Consider the following 22420-nt stretch of genomic DNA (forward strand, 5'->3'; position numbering starts at 1 on the left):
CTTCCCAAGCCTGGACTTACTCTTATGATCACAGGTGTTTCTGGTCATTGTCTTAAGGGCTAGTTTGTGACTCCAGCCTCCCCAGTACCTACTCCCAAGCCTCACAGGTGATCTACTAACATGCGCCCTTCATAGTCTATGGGCTCCCAGCCTGAGCTTCCCTTAGTGCACCCTAGTGTCCCCTGAGCAGTGGACCCTCCTGGTTCCCCTCCGCCCCCCCCACCCCCAAGGCACCAGACAGTCTCGCTCTAGTCCTGCTTGTGCACTGGACTCTTGTGGTCTTCCCCAGGCACTGGATGTACTCCCCAAGTACCTAGTCCTTTCTCGGCTCTAGCTTTCTCCCTCATTCTCTGGGCCTCAGGTCCATCTCTTCCAAGGCCCCTCTGCTCCCAGGCCTATCTGTTCCAAAGCCTGGTTAGCTCCTCTCAAGCACTGGGTCCCTGGCCTATCTGTTCCAAAGCCTGGTTAGCTCCTCTCAAGCACTGGGTCCCTGGCCTATCTGTTCCAAGGCCTGCTTCGCCTCTCTCGAGTGCTAAGTTCCCAGGCCTATATCATCCTTCTCCGGTGCTGCTCTACTCACTAGCTGAGCTTTGGGCATCCTGGTCCTCCACTCTCCAACACCTCTCTCCAGGCCAGGGGTTTACCCATTCCTGTTCCCAAGCCTGTCTGCTCCAAGGCCTGCCCCTCCAGGCTAGGGCCTCACCCACTCCTGTTCCTAGGCCTACCTGTTCCAATACTTGGTCTGTTCCTGGGCTCAGTGGTGCTTAGTGCAGGTCAGCAATTATCAGAAGCCCTGTTGCAGCCTTGCTGCCAGCTCCTCTCAGTGGCATTCAGGGTTACACTGCCTGACAAGCTCAAGTCCTGGGCTTATGTGCCTCAAACCCAGCCCCCTTCTGCTCAGCTGACTCCCTAATCAGCCCCTTTCTTCACCACCTGCAGGCTGTTCCCCAAGCTGCCTCCCTTCTTAAGTTGACAGGTGTGCACCAAGTACCCTGTCACAATGAGTCTCTTTGGTCACTTCTATTATACAACTATTATCTTAACTTTACAGCCAGACCAAGAAGAAGACACCACTAGAATCTTTTGGTTCACACAGAGGGTTAGCATGATTTCTCATAGAAAGACTGAATTCCTTTACCAGAAGATGTAATACCACCTCTGTGTGTAGCTGCCATTCTGAACAATTAAGTTTTTGCCTGCTAAGCTACTCAACTACATATTCTCTACATTTCCACCTAGATCAGGGGCGAGCAAAATATGGCCCACGGGCCAGATCCGGCCTGCAGGGCCCCTACATTTTCTAAATTTTTTTATCTGTTGTTGGTTCCTGTCAAAGATGACAAGAACTAGGGGCAGTAGCACCCAGGGGAAGCCTCAGTGGACTCCTGCAAGAACAGAGCCTGCCTGACCCTGCCCCCTGCAGCTGTAAGCCCCAGCAGGGGCTTCTGGCCTGGGACCATGTGGCTACCCTGGGACGGGAAGCTCAGGTAAGGTGGGGGGGAAGGGCAGGAGACGAACTGGTGCTTGGAATGGGGGGGGGGGCGGGGGGGGGCACGGCGGCAGGAAGCAGCCCCTCCTCTGCCCTGTGGCCAGCACTCCTTGCTGCAGCCACTCACAGCCTGCGCAGGGCAGTCCTGAGCAGGCACAGGCAGCCCCACATGGGCTACGAGCACCTGCAGCATGGGGCACTGGCCACGGTGCGAGGGAGGGGCCGCTTTTCCCTGCACTCAGCACCAGCTTGTAACCCACCCCCACTGCCAGTCTGGGCCCCGCGCCAGCTCCAGGCTCACCCGTCGGGAATTAATCTTAGAATTATCTTAATAAAATAAACCTTTCTTGTACGATATCAATTAGAGGTGCACCAATATATCAGTCCATATTGGATCCGCACTGATAAAAGGAAACAACATTATTGGCAATCAGCTTTTTTTGGCCAGTGTAGCCGATAATGATGTCACTAATAAATGTTGCATGCATGTGCATAGCTGCAGCATGCATGGGGCCAGGAATGCAGTCTGGCAGCTTGGAAAGCAACGCCTGGCCAGTAAGTCTGTAGGGGGGGAAAGGTGTGGGGGGTGAAGCTTGAGGCCCCCATGGTGAGGGAGAGAATGGGGCATGGGCAAAGGCAGATGCTTCCCAGCTGGGGCATGGTGGGGCGTGGGCCAGAGCCATGGATTGCTAGTCTGGGCAGTATGGGGGGCAGCTCCTGCTGCTGCATGCACCCCCGGGGGAGGCATGTGTCTCCTGGATTTGCGCATGGGGCGAGCGCAGGCTGCCCACTGTGGGCTCAGGGCCGGGGGCTGTGCCAGCCTCTTCCCGGCAGGGGGCTAGGCCAGGGCTGAGCCTGGGGCAGAGCGGGAGGCGGTGGCACTGGGAGGGGGTCTGTGACGAGAGTGGCCGAAGACCACCCTGTAGCCCCGCCTCCCACTGCCACTGCTGCCTGCCCCAACCCCCGACACAGGCCCCCACTGGGAAGAAGCTATCATAGCCCCTGGCCTCAAGTCCACAGCAGGCAGCCCGCTCTTGCTCTACACACAAATCTGGGGTAACATGCCTCTCATGCTTTCCCAGGGCTGTGGGCAGTGGCAGGAGCCGTACCCCACCATCTCTTTGACACCCAGACAAGCCGCCTACAGCTCCATCCTGCACCCTACTTTGCCCTGGCTGGGCAGTGCCTGTCCCTGCCCAGCCCCACTCCCTCTCTCACCATGGGCGCCTTGATTGCCCACCTCCCCTTCTTCCCTCTCACAGACTTACAGCCGAACACTGCTCTCCAAGCTGCCCGGGTGCATATCAGCTATTGGATCGGTATCGATGGATACGGCTGGTTAATTGGCCATCAATATCAGTCAAAAAAAAAATCCTTCTCAGTGCACCCCAAATATCAATTGCCCAACATCTGCAGTAGACTCATGTGAGCACAGGACTATTAGAGAACATCCATACAACAGACTATTGATTCCAGAGGGAAAAAAAGCAAGTGAATGAGTACTTCTCTTAAAACTGATTTTTTGGGCAAAACTACAAACCTTCTCCTGTAATGACAAATTCCTCAAGAACATGCTAAGCTCCATACCAAGAGAAAGAATCCACTAAGATCGTGCTAACCAATATGGATAAAAAAAGATTTTCTTTAAATAAAGATACTCATATTTTAAATGTAAAATGTTCTTTTTGAAATTACACCTACTTCAATTTGACAACCGATATTTAAACTTAATGTAGGCTATTATAATAAAATAAAAACAGTATTTATGCAGTACATTTATCAAAAGCTTGAAAAAGCCAAGCCATTTAATGGAAGGAAATCATTAGCTAAACACCTAAAACAAAGGGCAGAAGTGATAAACCAACTTTTAAATGGCTGTTATAAAACTTTAGCAGGTACAAAGTGAATTCTTTTTTAACTTCAACTAGTTCATTCATATTAAGAAACTGATTAAAAGACAGGAAGAAGAAACCAAACCAAAACAAACAAAAGTAAAAGCACAACACACCCTCTAGGTAATACTGCTGATCAATCAACATCCAGTCTACAGATAAGAACTAAGTGGCAAGGCTCAGATCCACTAGTTCAAAATTTTTATTTTCATTTACCATGTCATTGAATCAGTTCAATTAATTAACTATAAATATTGCTATTTTTGTTTAACAGCATCAATCAGTTTTAAATTTAAGACAAGGAATTTTTTTAAATCTAAACATGTGTCTGGCATCTTTATCTCATAAACCAATTGAAAAGCATTTGCCTTCTACATTGCAATTCAATTTCAATCTTGAATGAAAAGCAACTCAACAAATATCACAAGCCCAAATCAGTATAATACATTAGAAACATATTCACCATTTTCTAATATAACATGTAAAATTATGAATATAAATAAACATGATAAAGTTTAATTGCTTGAATGTGTATATAGTGTATTCTCTTGTGCAAGAAATAGTATCAAATTTAGTGTACAGGCTATAATTAGTTGCAAATGAAGGTCTAATTTAGTGTAAACAAATGAGAATCAGTATTTTTTTTTATAAAGGCAAAATTAAGCACAAAACAAGTTAAAAATAAATTATCGAAATGAAGGTTTCTTGCTTGCTGAATTATGGAGGTAAATATTCTTTAAATACAGTGATTTCATGTCCTCCTTCAAAGGTCTTTGCTTTGAACTGTAATTTCTTCATAGAACTGTTGAGATACCAGAGGACAAGAACTTTTCTTTAGTTTGCTGAATTTTGTCCAGCAATAATAGGGAATATAGCTAGGGTGACTATATATCCTAGATCGGCTGGGACTGTCCTAGATTTCAGAGGCTGTCGCAGCAGTGCGGCCATTGGAGAAAACTGAAGCAAAAGTCCCGGGTTCGTGGGAATCTGAGTCGGGAACCAGGCACATGCAGGTGGGTTCATGCCAATCTGGGACATTTGCTTCAATTTTCTCCAGGGAGCCCAGCAAACAGGCTGCTTCCTGGTTCAGACCTGGGCTACGAGTCGCTTGCCCGGTAGAGTTGGGGTTGGGCTGTGTGTATGTGCACACTGTGCTGTGCTGTCCTGCCCCCCCCCCCACACACACAACCTCCCTGTCCTGGACTTCCTTATCCTGTCTTGGATTTTCCTCAAATTATTATGGTTACCTTAAATATAAACCTCATTTCCTCTGTGGAGATGGGACAGGCTTTATTACTGCCAGTCATAGATGATTAGTTTGACATCCTTGGACAGAGGATAATTGAAGAGTACTGATTTTGTTCTGCCCGGCAAAGAAAGCTAATTTAATTTTTGGGGGGCATGAATGCAAATTAAGCCACTTGAAGGCTGGCAGTCCTCTAGTACCTCCCCATAATTCCAAATGAAGGATTATATATAAAAACTTGATCCCTGAAATATGAAATCCACCAAAAAAGCTCATATAAAGACCTGGGGGAAAAGAAACATGCCTCGGTGGAAAAAATTAATAATCCCTGGCCAGCTAGCCAGAAGGATTGAGAAGCACTCCTGTCACCAGGCTTCTACCAAGAGAATCTAATTGAAGAAAAGGATGAGCCCATCCATTTTTCCAGGAAAAATAAATATCTATTCAAAAGATCTACATACCGAAAGTTTGAAAAATTTGAAGAAAACCTTCACATGGGAACCAATTCTATGAAAATCAATCCTATGCTGTCTTTATGAGCTCAAAAAGACAGATTCATCATACCTCAACTTTTCCCAGGCCGCTGGCAAACACAATTTAAGATTAATCACAGCTTCATGCCGTTATTCAAGGTACCAAAGGTTAGAACCCTTAAGTTGACACCCATCATGCCAACTTCACACTGCTGACTGGAAAGACTGTTTAAAACAGACGTGGGAGGCAGACAAAGAAGTGTATGGGTAGAAGAGAAAGAGAGATGAATTATACTAAATCAGGAGGAAGAGAAGAGTTCCCTTCCCTTTGTAACAATCAAAGACCAAGAGATGGTTAGAAAGAGAGTCTCTGAGATGGTGCAGCTTCTACAAGAAATCCCTTAACCAAGAAATTTTTAGTAGTTAGGGATGGAGGTACTGAGGGTTTTGCTTTGTTTGTTTTGGGGGATTTTTTTCAAATGGAAGCTCCTGGCAATTCCAAGCTCAAATATTCTCTCAATTCTGCAACCAGCTAGTAAGGACAGTACATTACAAAGCCTGATAGCTATTTTATGTATACCTACCTATTGTATGTACAGATGTATGCCTACTGTAATTCACTGCCTGCAGTATTATGTGCTGACTGGCATAAGAAGGAAGTCACTCCATACTTCCCTATCACCAAGTTTCCACTACAAGTCACATTTTGGACTTGAATCCCCAAAAGAAATCCACAGTCCTATCAGCTTCGAAAATAAATTAGATGCAGGCCCACAGTATATTTTTTTCACGAATATTTAATCAGCATCTGTTCTTGATTTATGATTTCCTTGACACTGAGCTGTTCACCAGTCACAAAAAAATCTAAACCTACTTTTGGGGTACAAGGTGCTAAAAAAGCCCAGAAAGATGAAACCTTTCTGACTGCATTCGCACAAATGATATCCAGGGTCCAAGACCAGAACCATACTAAGGAAGGCCTCAGCTCATGAGTCAGGTGATGATGAAAGCACAGGAGTGCTCAACTTCTGGCCCATGGCTCAAATGTGGCCTGCAGAACCATACATATCTGGCCCACAGGGCTCCCCATGGATCAGGAAATTTGGCAACAGGAACCAGTGGCAATAAATATGGCCACCCAGCCCTGCTGGCAAATTCCCAAAACCCAGGCCCCGTGCAGCCAGTTGGGGCCAGGTCATGTCCACTGCTCCCACTCCCATGGCTGGATGGGGCTGGGCCATGCACCCTCCCCCCCCTGCAGGGCTGGGCTAGGATAACGCTATTCCCCCTTTTCCCTGCAAAGCTGGGATGGGGTTGTGTCAGGCCCCCTCCACCTTGCCCATAGACCCTGTCAAGTTCCCTTCCCCACATGGGGCCAGGATGGGGCTGGGCCACACCTTTCCCCTGCAGGTCTAAGCCATGCTTCTTCCTTCCTGCAGGACTGGGTTAGGTCTAGGCCACAGGCCCTCCCCCAGCAGGGCCAGGCATGGGCTTGGCCAAGTCCCTTTCTCCCACGGAGATTTCTAGCCCATGTGGCTGCAAGGAAAATTTGAAAATGAGACTTAAATGTAACTAAGGTCCCTGGCACGTGTTACACTGAAGATGTGATTAAGCTTAAGTTATGCCTTAAATTGTAACCCAGCCACAAGTTTCAGTCAATTTATCACATGGTAATACAGTAAACAAGCCACAAAGTTATTCCGCTTAATGCTGGGTTGGGGCTAGTCTAGGATGGATCTCAATGTTCAGCTGAGCGTAGGGATCCAACATAAAGCAGCCCCGATGTCCGATATGCAGTTGTCCCCTACTCGACTGAGCAGGAGGCAGAACCAGCTCCTGGACCCTACACTCCCTCCCAGTCCCTGGAGGCAGGTGGGAGGGTGCTGTGAGCCGATATCAGGGGACATCTCCCCTCTCTCAGGCTCACTGATCCCCAGACTTTTAAAAAGCTGGTTTGCAGCTGGGCTGCACAAATAGTTTTTAAGGGTCCTAGCATGCTCCAATCCCAGGGTCCCCAGCTGCACACATGGTTTTCAAAGGTCCCGGTGAGATGAGATCCTATGACTAGGGAGAGACTTCTTGATCCTGGACTCCCTGGGCATCAGGACATTTAAAAAACTTGTTTAGCTGACACCCCTGGTGCTCTCCATGATCCTCAGGCACCAGAGACATCAGACAATAACAATGTACAGCCCAGTTGCACATGTGTTTTTTAAATGTTTCCATGCTCCAGGACCTATGAAAACTGCTGGTCAGTCCAACCATTCTTACTTATTGCAACACACAGGGATCTCAGGACTGGGGAGCAGCAGCCTGATTTGGGGATACCCATGCATTGCAATGTATAAAATCCCTGCAGGTGCACAGTTTAACATCACCAGCAGCAGAAGTCTTTTGGCTCCCCCCAGCCAGAGCTGCCGAGGATCTCATCTCTGATCCCAAAAAATCACACATCCTGCCATGCTCGTGTCACATGGCGAGAAGTGCAATTGTTGGGATTGCAGATCAGATCCCATTGTGCCTTTAAATGAACACCTCCAAACAGCCCAAGATAGGAATTTCTACTTTAGTCTGCATACAATAGCATGTTAGCTCCAAGGCTCTCTTATTTAGGAATCCCCATCAACACTACACTAGACATATGTACAGGAATAGGAAACCCAGCCAAAACATAAAGCATATACTATAGAACTAAGAGCACTCAGTACACGTGGGGGTGTTTAATTCAGGATGAAAGGGCACATGCATACTAATACTGGGAAGAATAAGGAGGCCCATGTGGCCTTCTCTAAAGCGGAAGAGACCTGTTGCGCTATCAAAACAGATATACAAAAGGGAAAAAAACCCACTAAGCGGAGGCTTCTCATGCAGCAGAGATCACAAGAGCTCAAATGAATGTTGTGGTATGGCTAGGATAGCCTCAGTCTGGCTTTCCCGAGATAAAATTTAGTTGGTTAATAGACTGATTTCAAGAATGTTTGGAAGCTGATTTAGTAACGGCCAACGCAGCACCAACACCATGAATAGGATGCCCCCAGATCACTGGAATATACACTCACCAGGATGAAACTAGTTAGTGTACTTTAATACTACAGACAATCAAAGAGCATACACATACCATTCACCCCTCAGAGCTTGCAAACAGATTATGAAGCACAATATTCACTACCATCAGTGTGTCACCTTGATAGTCCCACATCAACTCCATCTTAATTAGTCCCTCATGAATCAGAAGAGCTAAGGCCAGTTGCAAGACAAACCAGGAGCAACCTCCGCAATTCTGGTGGTCTAAACGCTGTTCACTACAAAAAAAAACTCAACCCTCTGTTGTTTGTAAGGGAGTTCTGAAATTCAGCAGAAGATGGCCAAGGCCATTTCACTACTTCATAAATATAATTCAGATTTAAATGAGTTCTGAATAGTTGAAAATGGCCATTTCTTGCTGGTGGGTTGTGCGTTTCTGTTTTGATGCTGGCAGCATGCCATAAACTCCACACGTTCTGCAGACCTAGATATAAGGGCTGCCCTAAGGCCTCACTTCCCTAGCTGTACTGGGTATCCTATTGACCAGTGGGGCTCAACTTTCTGACTCCAAGTCCTAGGATTGGGACCTGTGCTGTCCCTGCATGCCAGGATTGGGCTGTGTGCTGCCTCCACACACCTGATCTAATGCACAAGGCCATGGCCCATGGAGCTCCCCACAGACCCATGGCACTGGGGGGGCAAATCTAGATCACAGGCTGGGATGCCTAAGATTCAGCCCACAGAACCATTTCACCTAGCCCAGAGGGCTGGCACAGTGCCTGGCACCTACCAAATTCCCAACAAAGGCCTGATAGGCATGTATGTCCTCAGGAGGTAGGGGGAAGAAGGGCAGTTACTGCACTAACCCCAGCACTGCTGCCAGGTCCAGATCCAACCTGCTAGATCCCCTACAGTGCAGAACCAGCCCGTAGAGACAACTAAGTTTGATACCCCTGGCACAGAACCCTGGACTGAACTGGACTTCCCACCTCTTGGACTGAATAGCCAAATCACTTCCCTAAGGGCATGCGAGAGAGAATCTTTCCCCTTTCCCAGGGAAAGGAAAATGGGTCCTTCACGTGATATTATAACACAAACACATACATGGAATCATGAAACAAATTCCAGACTATTTTTTCTACCAATGGGTATTAGCCCCATGTCACACTTATTATACACAAAAATGTTCAGCAAATGTTAAGGTTACAATGTCCAGCACTCAACAGCCTAGGTGACCTTAATTCACTTGTTTGTGTGCGTGCATTATGATACTACCTGCTTACATGATCACACAGGTTACCATAAAGAGGAAAAACACCTTTTTCTCTCTTGCTGCAGAGAGTAAGACACAGACAAATGAACTGAAGTTGCAGCAAAGAAGGCTTAGATTGGATACCAGGAAAAATATCTTCACTGTGGGGCAGCGGAATAGACTGCCCAGAGAAGCTGTTGAGTCTCCATCATTGCATGTGTTCAAGAGGAGGTTCAAAAGGCATTGGTCAGGAATGATCTAGGCATAGGTATGCCTATGTTCTACCTATACTATAGTATGTTCTACTATGGATATCTTCTATGCTTCTGGACTTTGCTGGCTGCCACATGAGGCAGGGATGGATTTTTTCCCCCTTCTTGCTGTTACATGTGTCAAGATTCCCGCCCCCCCCCCGCACCTGCAAGCCTTCCTCAGAGGCACTGGATGTTGGCTGCAGCCAAGACTGGGGATTTTGACTGTGCCAATGTTCCTGTGGGACTTAAACCCAGAGGTTCCTGGCTAATGGACCTTCCCCCCCCCGCTCAGGAACAGAAGTGGTCAAGAAGGAAATTTTGCCCATGCTCAGATTGATATGGACTGTTGGGGGCTTTGCCTTCACCTCTAGCAGGGGGCATGACACTTCTTGGGATCTCTTGGGCATATTTTTAACAACCTTTGCAGCAGCAGGACATTGGCTACTGTAGTCTGCCTGCTTTCCCTGTGGCAGGTTAGGGTGTTATTTCTTATGCTGTGTCAGGGTTGACTGCACAGTTTTGCTAAGAGGTTAGACAATGGATTTGTACAGGATGGCTTAGATAGGGATGATCCTGCCTCTGGCAGGAGGTTGGACTAGATGACCTGTAGAGGTCCCTTCCAGCCCTACTTCTCTATGATTCTGTTAGCCCCAGAGAGATCCTACTTCATTCAGTGCACAGGGGAACAAGATGCTCCTTGGATTAATAGTTTTTCACTAGTTCTTTTCATGTTCACTTAGGCTTTGGTCCCTGTATATTTTACTACCCACATACACATCTTGCATTTGAATACAGAATTGTGAGTTTTCTTCTGGCATTTTTTGTGGGATACAACTGCAATATCCAAAAGCCTCCCAAAACAGCTTATCTTCATCAGTCCTCTTGTGGTAGAGGGAAGTACCATATTTACTCAAATCCAGCATCAGGCCCATTCCCCCCCCTCCCCCATTTAAGGTAGGGAAAAAAGCCCCTCATATTGGACTCATGTACAAGGTGTCTGTGGAGGAGGGGGGATGGGACGGAACAGGACAGGACAGGACAGGCAGCTGCTGCAGCTCCAACTCTGGCCTTGAGCAGCATCAGTCCATCTCTTGTTTGCTCCACATCCCTAGTGTGCAAGTACCCAGTTGTGGCTAAATACACTACAGTCACATTATACACGCATTTAACTCACGTGAATTCAACTATACGCGCGGTGGGAGGGGGGGCGGGGCTTGGGTTTGCAGCGGTGGCAGGAGGTTTTGGCAGCGTGGTGGTGGCCAGGTAGCACGCAGCCATCCCCATCACCACCCCATGCTACGCTGTTGCTGCCGGCCGCACAGCTCCGCCACAGCGGCGGGAGGTTTTGAAGGCAGAGGCAGTCACTGCTAGTCAAATCACTGGCAGGTAATATGGGATTTGATTATACGCAATTTTCGCCTTACGCGCCGAGTTCAGAACCTAACCCCTGCGTAAGATGCAACATGCCTGCAGTATTGTTTCTGCTTCAGTTTTATTGTCACCTAAAGTCTGGAGTTGTAAGCTTTCTTGCTTTAAAACTGAGTATGAAAACTAAGGATTTTTCTTCCTCCATTTTCCTCATTCATTCTTTTGAATTTCCCTTTCCTCAACTTAGAAAGACTTTTCTTCTCCAGCATCTTCCTCATCCTACTACTTCCTTTACGACTCATTTCCTCACAAAAATGAATTGAAGGCATGATCATGCACTTAGCCTCCTACATGGCTGAATCACTCTCAACTTCAAGAAAACCCCCTCATCTTTAATGAATTCGAAATATTTAGTGCATCAAAGGGCTTCTGCTGTAAATCCTAAGGTGTTCCTTCCTCCAGGGGTGTAACTGGGAACATTGCCAATGCAAAGCTTGTTTGGGTGCCCTGATCTGAACTACATATTTCAGCAATACTACTAGCACCAGTAATATCAATATTACAAGACTTCTCTCAGCACCTACAAAAATTGCCACACTGATAAATTACAATATTTTGTTCACACTGGCTGTTAGTTAAATTATATTGGAAACGTATGATTGAAATGAATATGTAAGCTTTAAACTATACTGGAGAATTCAGAGCTTAGCAAAACTTACCAGAAACCTCCAGACTCAGCAGCCAATAACACTGCTTGCAATCAAATCCAAGATATCATAATTTATGCCCATTTTTGCAAGGCATAGCATCACAATACATAACATAATCTAGTCCTTCAAATTTTATGGAACAGATTTTAATATATTTTAATATGTTTAAAAGAAATAAATATATGCCATATCATATCAAACACAAGGCTTGCGTTATTTCACAAAAATTATTTTTGAATGCCATTCAAGAATAAATGGTATCACAACTCATTTATATAATATTCACATAAAATAAGTGAAAAGGATCAATAAATGTAATTGCACAAATACTCCGGAGCCAAGAAATGCCGAGTCATCAGTGGCACTGAACTTCAAATATATCACTGCTTTACAACATGTTGCACCACAAGTTCTTGGTTAGGGACAGATGTTTTGGGGGTGTGGAGAGAAGTTGGTGAAAACAGTCAAGTTTTACGCAGGGAAAAAAGACAGATAAGGAAGCCTACCTCATTCTCCAGGCTAACAGATTAGTTATTGGCACCTGTTAACTAAAGTAAAGCCCAAAACAACACACAAAATGATATCCTTAACAAAGCTACTTGTGGTATGATAAGCACTTAAAAAAAACAGAAAAGAAGTGCCCACATGGAATAAAGCAGCCAGAGAGAGGCTAAAAGCAAGCTAAATTTGAGACTGGGAAGCCTCCAGAGCAGATAGAAAGGTGTGTAGAGGTAGAGAAATGAGTATCAGACAAAAACAGACACAAAGAGTAAACATAATTTTTAAAAACTGTTTCAATAGGCAGATTGAGAGGAGTAGGAGGCAGCAAAAAGGAAAAGAACAGGAAAGACTCTAAAAAGATGTTTGTGGAAGAAGAGAAAATAGGACCAAGTGCAGAAAAAATCCAGTGGTCCACCTTTTCTAGATCTTTACTGATTTAAATAAGTTCTGGATAACTGCTAATGAATACAATCCAACACAAGACACACGTTTTACAAAGAACTGGCACCTGTTATGCCCACTCTTCTTCCTCAAGATTCAAAAAACTATAGATGACTTGATAGAAAATTCCTATTATTTTTTTAGAAAAATAGAAAGTGATTTAAATGGTGAAATAAAATGCAGACATTCTGTTAGACTTCTCAAAAATACTGGAAGGTCTCACCATCCAAAACCCAACACACTGTTGTGAGCTTAATGCAGAAACTTTTTAATACAACTGTAATTTATGCTCTTCGTCTTAAATCTTTAAGCTTTACACAGCTGCAGTACCTACAAGAAAAGAATTCCTGTTATCAATTCTTATTGCCACGGTGCTTCTGAAAACCATTACATATGACAAGTAAAAGGAGTGGAGTGTATCACAAAGCATGCCACCACTGGCATTATCTATCACCAAGAATGGCAGGATGTTAAAATAAAGGCTTTAACAATAAATGTAGTTTGGGTTCTTCTTTTGACTTGTACTGTAATAATAAGTGCACACTCTTAATCTTTCAGCCTTTCAAATGACACTGGACCAAGAACATCAGCATGCCGGACTCTACTTCAGCACTGCATCAAGAACCTTAACCTGCAGCCTATGGAGACTACTACAACTGCAATTTCTTATTCCACTTTATTCTACAGTCAAAAAAAATTTAAATGATTATACCCCAGACAACTGCTATTTAAGGCTTAGTTTGTACACCTGTACAGATAAGTTACCTGTATTTATCTAATAAAAGTCTTTCCTAAGTTTCAGATTCCACATGGCCAGATTCTTATTTAGAAACATTTGCTTCCAAGGCTGATCAAAAGGACGGTACTTTTGCCCCCCTCTTTTACCATCATGAAATGCACAAAGTAATGGAGGTTTTTAAGGCCTGGCTTGACAAAGCCCAGGCTGGGACCATCTAGCTGGGGCACGTCCTGCTTTGAGCAGGTGGTTGGACTAAATGTGACCTCGGAGGTCCCTTCCAACCCTCATTTTCTATGATTCTAGAACTAGCACCAAAAAATAAATAAATAAACCTGCCTGGCTGCACCGTAATAACTACAACAAGGGAAATTGCACAAGGCGTGCCTAACAACTGGTAGGAAACCAGTTGATTCGTTAAAAAAAAAAAACCAAAAAAGCCAAAACCTCAGACCTGAATAAAAACACCTCGAATTGGAAAAGCAGGTTTCAAACCAACCCCAACCGGTCCAATAAAAAGGTATCACCCACAGAAATCTTGGCCTCTAATACAATTGATATTTTTAGAGGACTAATGGTCCACTTCATTGGTCTGCTTTCTTGCAAAGAAAATGGGAACAGACCTAAACTTTACGCTTGGGTCCATTCAAAAACAAAACGACACAAAATCCACCATCCCAAAGAAGAGCAGAAGGGGAGGCAGGTGAGGTCCTGGCCCAGCCGCGCGGGCTGGCAGGGCAGGGGAGGGCGCAGGTCCGGTACCCGCGGAAACAGCGGGGCAGGCACGGGCAGCGGTGCCGCCGGCGCAGCACGGCTAAAAAGCCTCCCCGAGGACTGCAGAGGGATTGAGACACGGAGCCAGCGCTACCGGCGCAGCGGCTGCACGCTCCGCCTCGCCCACAGGCCTTTTAAAGATGCACCGGGCCGGGCACGGATGCCTCCCCTGCGTCCAAAGCCCTCGAGCCAGGCGGGAGCCGCCGGACTCCCAGCGGCAGGCGGGGTGTGCACCCCTCCCTGCCGTAAAGGGCTATTTTTCAAGCGTCCGTGCACAAAAGTCAGGCCGCGAAGGGCCTCGGAGGCGGGAGGCGCCGGGCTCTGCCCCGCAGGGCGAGGGGCTGGCAGTGCCCCGGCCCCTGCCGCCGTCTCCCCGCGCCCGGGCCCGGCCGCCGCCTCCCACACCGCGAGGCCCCACGGCCGCGCCCCCCAACGGCCGTCCCCCTCCCCCCGGGGCCTTACTGCGGGCGGCGCCGCCCCAGCGCGGGGGATTCACGCGCGCGGCGGGACCGACCCCATCGCCAGCCCCGGCGGCGGCGGCTTCGGTTCCTCCTGCTGCCGCGGTGGGGGGAGTCCCGCCCACACCGGCGGCGGCCACCAATGGCAGCGCGTGCTACACAGGACGGACATTGGCCTCAGCCAGTTAGCTGTGCCCCGGAGCCCCTGCTCAGAAACGCCCGTACAGCTTTCGCTGGAACACGCCCAGAGAGAGAGGGCTAGCCAATCACCAGGGCGGCTCGGCCGACTGACTTCCCAGTGCACCAATAGAGAGACGGCGCCGCCAAAACCGGCATACGGAGACCCACCCGCGCTAGGCAGGGATGACCAATAGCAACACAGGGGGTGCGGGGACGGATGCGTTTCACCACCAATGACGATCAAGTGGGCGCTGGACCCTGCGAGAGACGTTAACCCTCCTTCTGTGCCCGCAGAGAACGCTCCCCTAGGACTACATGTCCCGGCATGCACCAGGAAATGCCGCAGCCCCTGGATGGCGTACAGCATCCTGGGAAAAAGTAGTGGCTTCGGTTCCTAGTCTAAAACACGCGGGAGCCGCACTGCCCACAACGCTCCTCGCCACCCCTCAGGGCTTCAAGGCCGGGCCCCAGCCAAGGCGGGGGGAGGGAGGGGTACATACACATCACGGAAAAGCGGAGAGGGGCGTCCTCCGCGCCAAGCCCCGCCCACCGGAAGCGCCCAGCGGGGGGCGGGGCGATGGTCTGTGGGCTGGGCGTTGCGTCACACGTTCTCCACACGCCACTTCCGGCCGCCGGGGGTTTGAGCGGGAGCGCGCGAATGCCTCGGGGCTGCTGCAGGTGCGAGGCGGGGGGGCTGGGCCTGCTCATCCTCATCCTCAGCGCGCGGCGGGGGCGGGAGGTCCCGTCACTCCCGGGGTCTGAAAGCTGGGTGCCGCTGACCTGCGCTTTCAAGGCCTTGCTGCACGAGCGATTTCAGCCGCTGTGCTGGTGTCCTGAGCGTCCCGCGTGGTGCGCGCGTGGTGGGGCGCACGGTCTGGAGCCACCCCATCTATTGCAGGAACAGAGTTTCTTCCCCTAGTTGGGCGAACTGTTATTGAAAGGGTCTTGACTTTATCAGCATGCGTGTGTATTGTTTTTGGGCATTTTTTTTGGCTCTTTTAAGAAGCGGTGTCTCCGTTCCCTGCCAGCACAAGAATAGGTGGTTCAGGGCTATCCAAGAAAGTGAAAAAGGAAAGCGCACGTGCAATGCTTCCCTGAGCTCTGCTGTCTGTGGTGCTTGGCTCTGGGGTTAGAGTCACAGAAAATCAGAGCTGGAAGGGACTTCAGGAGGTGCTGTAGGGCAGGGGTGGGTGAAATGTAGCCTATGGGCCAGATCCAGCGAATGGAGGGACTCTGGTTCACAGCAGGTCCCACTTGGCCCAGGTGCCATCTGGCCCAAGCCGCATCCTGCTAGCCACAGCCATGCAGCGGGGCTGGGGCAGCTGGACGCTTGTAGGCAGCCGAGGCAGCAGTGGTTTCTTCCGGCTGGTCCGTGGTACTGATGGGGACCTTCATGCGCAGCCCTGGTCCTGGCCCACCCCACACCTGCTCCACACCTGCCTCCACCAGAGCAGCCCAGCTCTGGAGCAGCTGGGACCCCTGTGCACAGCCCTGGCCCATGCCCGTCTTTTGACCACGCACCTACAGTGAGCTGTGCCCAGGCAGAAGCTGCTGCTGGGTGCAGAGAAGTGGCTGTCTCCCCCTCGCCACTGGCAGCCGTTCTTGCTGTAGCTGCCTGGAGCCCACACCTGGGCTGCCCTGTGGATCCTCTCCGCCGCTGTCACCGCCACTTCTAGGCCGCCCAACAAGGAAGTGGTGGCAGGGGAGAGGGGCTGCTGGGCAGCCTGGGTGTGGGCTCCAGGTGGCTGCAGCCAGCTTATGGCCCAGCAGCAAGGAGAAGGTGGTCGCTTTTCCCCTGTGCCCAGTGGCAGCTTCTGCCCGGCCACCGTTTTGACTGTTCATCGTGGGTAGGCGGGTCTGGAGCAAGCACAGGGCAGTCTGGGGTCAGGGCTGTATACATGGGAGCACTCTGGAGCTGGTCTGCTCCAGCAAGGGCAAGTGGATGCAGGGCAGGTTGCATGTGGGACTGGGGCTGGGACTGTGTGCTCGGCTGCTGCTGCTGGGGCTGGTGGTGGGGAGGAGCTTCAGGGCGTGTGGGGAGGGGGAGCGGGAGCAGAGTTGGCTGCCCTGTGACAGTTCCCCAGAACTGCCTATGTGGCCCGTAGGCCTAAATAATTGCCTGCCCCTGTTATGTCCTTTTTTCCTGCTCAAAACTGAATCAACCTTGTCTAACCCAGTCTAGACGAGTGTTTGTTTGACCTGTTCTTAAAAACCCTTCAAAGGATGGAGATTCAACAATTTCTCTAGCTAATCTGTTCCAATGCTCAGCCACTCGTGAGAAAACTCTCCCTATAATTCAACCTCAATTTCGCTTCTTGCAATTCAAAAATGAGTTGTTCTGTCCCTGCAGCCACAGAGTCTGTCATCATTGACTGTATAACTTCTAGTACTCACCAGTGCAAAGCAGGGTGGAAAAATTGCTTCCTTTAACTAGTAAGCTATTTTTCCTGTGCACTCCAGTGTACTGTTGGCTTCCTCTCCCTTCCTCCCCCATTAATAGCACATTGTTGGCTCATTCATCTTGTAGTCTAGTATAAACTCCAGATCCTTTTCTGCAGTATCGTAGTCTAGCTAGTCATTCTCTACTTGGTGTGTGATTATTCAATCCCAGTGCATGTCATCATTTGACAGATTTTTTTTAACCACATTTGCAGTTTATTAAGGTCATTCTGAATCCTAATACTATGCTTCAGAATGTCTGCAACTCCACCAGGATGGGGCTATCTGCAAATTTGCCAAGTATCCAGACAATCCCATCCTCCAAATAATTAATGAAGAGATTAATTAGTACTGGATGCAGGACAGTTCCCCATTTGATACCTCCTCCCAATTGGATGGTGAGCCATTGCTGACCATTCTTTCACCATGATACAGCCATTAAATATCTATATCATTTTTTTTGTCTAGACCATATGTCCTTCCTTTACTAATGAGGAGGGATCCGGATTTTCCATTTGCCACAGAAAAACACAAGCTCCCAGTGGCAGTAAGAAGCTTCTCCGTCTGGTCCCACTCTGCCCTGCTGTGCTGGATCTTGCCCAGGGAGAGGGCAGCAGGGTGCGGAGCCAAGAGCCCACAGTGGGCAGTCTGCATCAGCTCCCCACAAAGGGCTCAAGCTCTGGCTGTGCCACCTTTGGGGGAGAAGGAGCCGGGGTCTGCACTCAGATCCATTGCAGCAGCTGCTACTTCTCATGGGTGGTAGCTGGGGCTCAGAGGCTGCTGCAGGGAGCTGCAGACCCGGATCCCTGGTCCCATAGCCCTGGCAGCAGGGCTGGAGGTAGGGAATGGGGGGCACCAGCAGGGCTGGGGAGCTGGGGGTCAGGAGTGAGGGGCAATAGCATGAACAGGGCATATCAGGGCTGCTCAGTGCCACAAAGCAGCAGAGGAGGAGGTGGGGGACGGGACAACTGCAGCTGGACCCACATCCCAGTGAGCCAAGGGGGCAGGGGAAGCTCTGATTTTCCATAATAAAAACAACTGATGTCAAACACCAACATTTATAGATATTTAGAATGTATTTTATTATACCGACTGAGGCACTGGTAGGCTTTCAAATGGTAAATATACCAATAAAAGATTGTGTTCAACTAGTATCTAGATATATAGTGGTGTTACATTTTAATTGCAGAAAAACACAGATTTGGGGGTTTTTAATCAGAGATTTCTTTCTTTTTCTCTTTCTTGAGAATTTGCTTTTGTTAAACAGTGAACACCAGGATCCCTGTAATAAATAAGCCTTGCTAAAGTAGAGTTACCGTGCATCCACTGCTCTCCCCTATCTACTTGGGTTTGGACATTTTGGAGGTTTTTAGTGTCTATTCTCTGCGGTTCCCTCATCAAGAAACAAGTCATTGCTGTACGCATCTGGGGCTACAGTTTAAGGACATCACATTATCCTGTTGTCACTCATGGCATGGTGATGGTATGATCAGTGCTCAGTTGTGAATTGAATTCTTTGTAGTAGTGACAAGTGTGCTTTTCTACACAAGCTGAGGAGACCCAGAGCCACTTTCCTGGGCAAGACAGCAACCCAAGGTTTACCTACAAGTTTGGCTGTAATTCTGCATGGAGCTATTTGTGTGTACCTTCAAAGTTAGAAAGCAAGGTATTGCCAAAGTACTGAGGATTTCTTTTAAAAGGCAGACTGGCATCTTCCAGTCACTTTCACCCTAAGCTACTGGGGTCAAAACTGGGACAACAGCAGGTCCAGGTCCAGAAGTCATGTGGAAGGTGAAGGATGGAACGGGTACAAGGGCCAGATGGACACTGTGTCAGTGGAATAATGATAGTAGGCGACTTGTGCCGTTCAAATCATGTAACTGAAGGGGAGTAATAACCCCCCTAACATTTTGGGAGTACTGCTTCTCTAGAAGTTAGTGTAATAAGGATTCACTTTTAGGAACTTGTCTGAGATTAATTCCTTGAAAATATACGAGGAAACTTTGAAATGTATCTGTTAGCTTTGAGTCAAACTAATTAACATACTGTCAGTAAAAACCACTTAGTATTGTAAGAACCTTTAAATAAGAACCCTTCCATAAATGAGCACCTTTGCACAACTGGTGAAAAAGTAAGCATCACAGTTTTATAGGAAATCGTTGAATGGACCATGAAATAACGAAGGCAAAAAGTAACAGTTTGTTCAGTAAGCAAGAACATTACATTACAAGGAGCTGATAGGGAGATATCCAACATTAAGAAAGATTTCATAGATTTTTAGGGTTGGAAGGGACCTATTAGAAGATCATCGACCCCCTGCTCCAGGCAGAAAAAAGTGCTGGCCTCAAGTAACCCCAGCCAGGTGCTTGTCTAATCTCCTTTTGAACACTGCCAAGGTAGGGGAAAGCACCACCTCCCTTGGAAGCCCATTCCATATTTTGACAGCATTATAACATAATAATTATATAATATAATTATAATACATGTCTTATTAAAGTACCAGTGACATGATGTAGAAGTTCATAATGTCTCTTAAGGGAAAGAGTATTAGTTATTACTTGTAACATCTGGTATTTTCCACCTGCTAATATAAGCTAAGGGTGCACTGAAATTGATCATAATAAGCTGCAACTCTGGCTTTGAATTGAGATGCATATCTTTTTTTAGGTCTCTATACTTTTCCTTTCCAAATTGCCCCTAGCTGTTAAGTTTTTGGCTGTGAAGGAAAAAGCACACAACTTTTGCTGGCCTTACTATTAGGTAGGCTTGGCGGAATTTGATTTTATTTTTTGATTTCGACAGCTAAAATCAATATTTATTTTAAAGCACTTATTTTGATTTTTGTTGATTGAAATTTTCAGGATTATGCAAAATTAGAGATTTTTTTGATTTTTACCAAATTACTGTGTACCCACATGCATGATGGCCACTGTAAGAGTCGGGGGCTGTGCCGGTAAGGCTGTGCCAGGAGGCTGGGGTTGCAGAGGCAGGGTTAATAGTGCCCAGGAGTCTGGCGCTGCCAGCCCTTCACTCTACCGAGGTCCCAGCCCAGGCAGGGGCCAAACTCCCATGGAGCCTGGTCAAGCTTAGCCTCTGTGGGAGTTTGTCCCACGATCATGCAGGGGCCAGGCTGCGCTCCGCAGGAGCTTGGCCTCTGTCCCAATCACGCTGTTTATCATGCCAGGTAAGCATTCTACATGTACGCATCATTGAATTTCCATACATGACATTTCATGGGGATAAACTAGAGCTGAAATTTCTCATGGAAATTCATACCCCCAGTATGTTTGACACCTCTGCTCTATAGCATCTTGGAAAAATCTTCTATGGTTTAAAAGGTCATTCTTTCTATACTGTGTATCTGAGTATGATGATAGTTTTCACAGATTTGAATAAAAAAGATTTTCAAAGTTGCATTTTTGGCTTCTGTCTATAAAATCAAGCCTACCAGTTTTAATTGGATTATTCTGAGTTTGTTGTTCTGGGTTTCATTTGAGTTTATGAAAAGAGTAAAACAGCGGATTGGGAAACAAGTTCACCTGATTTCCTTGTTGTGATGTAGTTTTCCAGGAATTTGAACTTACTTGCCCTTTATTTTAATTTTTTAATCATTACAAAAAGGATCTTGATTTTGTTGGTTCTGGAACTTTTTAAGCACAGTCAAAGGGTCACTTATGATGGTTTCAAACAAATGTTACTTTTCAGTGTCTTATAAAACAGTCTTAGTTTAAAAAAACAGAACGTTTCGATCGCAAAAATATTCTTATTGGGGAAGTAATGCAGGTGAATATATATACGTATTGAAAAAAATTGCGTATTGAAAAAACTACTGTCCATTGCCCTATAAAGCTTTGTCTTTTAATGAATTACAGAATATTCAGTGCCCAACTTGTGACTCTTCTATGGTTTTTGTTTCAGGTTCAACATGGCAGATGCAGTGCAGGCAACCTCTGAGGTTGAAACATCTTATTCTGAGAATATTGATGCTAAGTTACTTTTTCTACCTGAAAAACTGAGGGAAAGACTGCTCCCTTTCCAGAAGAAAGGCATCATATTTGCACTTGAGAGAAGCGGCAGGTAAAATGCTTCTTTCATGATATGCTGAAACATTAGTTCAGTTTTAGAAATTTTTTTGTGAACAATCAAAAAGCTTGTCAAAATAGGTTGCCTCATTCCATGTTTGTATGGATTAAAACAAATTTGCTTCTTGTAAAATAAACAATGGTAATGGTATAGCGTTCATGAGCAATCTTTCAATATATCATTAGTCACCCTATTCACTGTAAAAATCAGGATGGATATCTTATTTTTTTGTTGGGATCTTAAACTAATGTAATTCATTCATTTCTGTTGTTCTTAAAGGAATATTAATATGGATCTTGATTGGTATTTGTGTAGGGTGGGGTTTTGAATAGCAATATATCACGATTGTGCTGAAAAAATTCTTGGCAGCAGGCTAGGTTGGGTCAGAGGCAGATTGGTGCTAGGACCTGGCTGCTGTTGTGCTGCGTGGCAACTGGGCATTGGTGCAAAGCAATAAGTGCAGTTCTCTGTTGCCCATCCAGCTGCGGCATGGTGCAGCGCGAGCAAAGCCCCCCTCCATCAAACACCTCCATACTCCCCTGGTTCCACTGGCCAGATGTAATGGCTTCACAGGTCAGATTAGCCTATGGGCCGTAGGTTGCCGACCCCTGGATTAAAGTATCAGTGCAGTAACTAGAACCTGATAGCTCTGAAAGATAGTTTCAGCTGGATACATCTTCCTGGATAATACCTCAGGTGTTTCTGAGGTGCAAAGAGAAGATGGACCATTTCAGGCAATGGTTTATAGACTTAATTCAGGAGAACACTTGCTGAGATTTTTGGGTTTGTTTGTTTTGTTTTTAAAACCACCTTGGTCACATACATGAGTTAGTTAATATGTTCAGGAACTTTGCTGATGTTTATGAAATAATGAGATTCTGTATTCCTACTGTTTTTCTAATTAATCAGCAGAAAGATATACTATATTTACCTGAATCCAAGAGGCCTCTGAATTTAAACCTTCCCCCCCAGTAATTAGATTCTGTGTGTGGAAAACTTACAAATTTATTATTAATTTCCATTGATACAATGTAACTATTGGGGGTCATCTTATATTCCATCTCTCCTTCCCCATCCCTGCTGCAATAGGTCAAGCAGCA

General features: G+C 46.9%; 2 protein-coding genes across 12 annotated transcripts in view; one reads left to right on the forward strand and one right to left on the reverse strand.

Annotated features, from left to right (window-relative positions):
* R3HDM1 (R3H domain containing 1) overlaps positions 1-15317 on the reverse strand; it is a 170310-nt gene extending 154993 nt beyond the window's left edge. For 5 of the 11 annotated variants that reach the window (XM_019480434.2, XM_019480435.2, XM_019480433.2 and 2 more), the window contains exon 1: positions 14623-14734. The gene's annotated coding sequence lies outside the window, so the exon portion shown is untranslated. Of the gene's footprint in view, positions 1-14622; positions 14746-15298 lie in introns of those variants that run through there. The other 6 variants (XM_019480437.2, XM_019480436.2, XM_059727417.1 and 3 more) reach the window with 5 other exon arrangements.
* Positions 15318-15393: 76 nt separating this feature from the next.
* Positions 15394-22420, forward strand: part of ZRANB3 (zinc finger RANBP2-type containing 3) — an 86834-nt gene continuing 79807 nt past the window's right edge. The window contains exons 1-2 of the mRNA XM_014599616.3: positions 15394-15476; positions 21156-21314. Of these exons, the coding sequence (XP_014455102.2) occupies positions 15457-15476; positions 21156-21314 (179 nt within the window). The 5' untranslated portion in view covers positions 15394-15456. The remainder of the gene's footprint in view (positions 15477-21155; positions 21315-22420) is intronic.

This window comes from Alligator mississippiensis, chromosome 4 (assembly GCF_030867095.1).
Source record: "Alligator mississippiensis isolate rAllMis1 chromosome 4, rAllMis1, whole genome shotgun sequence".
In the NCBI taxonomy this organism is placed as follows: Eukaryota; Metazoa; Chordata; order Crocodylia; family Alligatoridae; genus Alligator; species Alligator mississippiensis.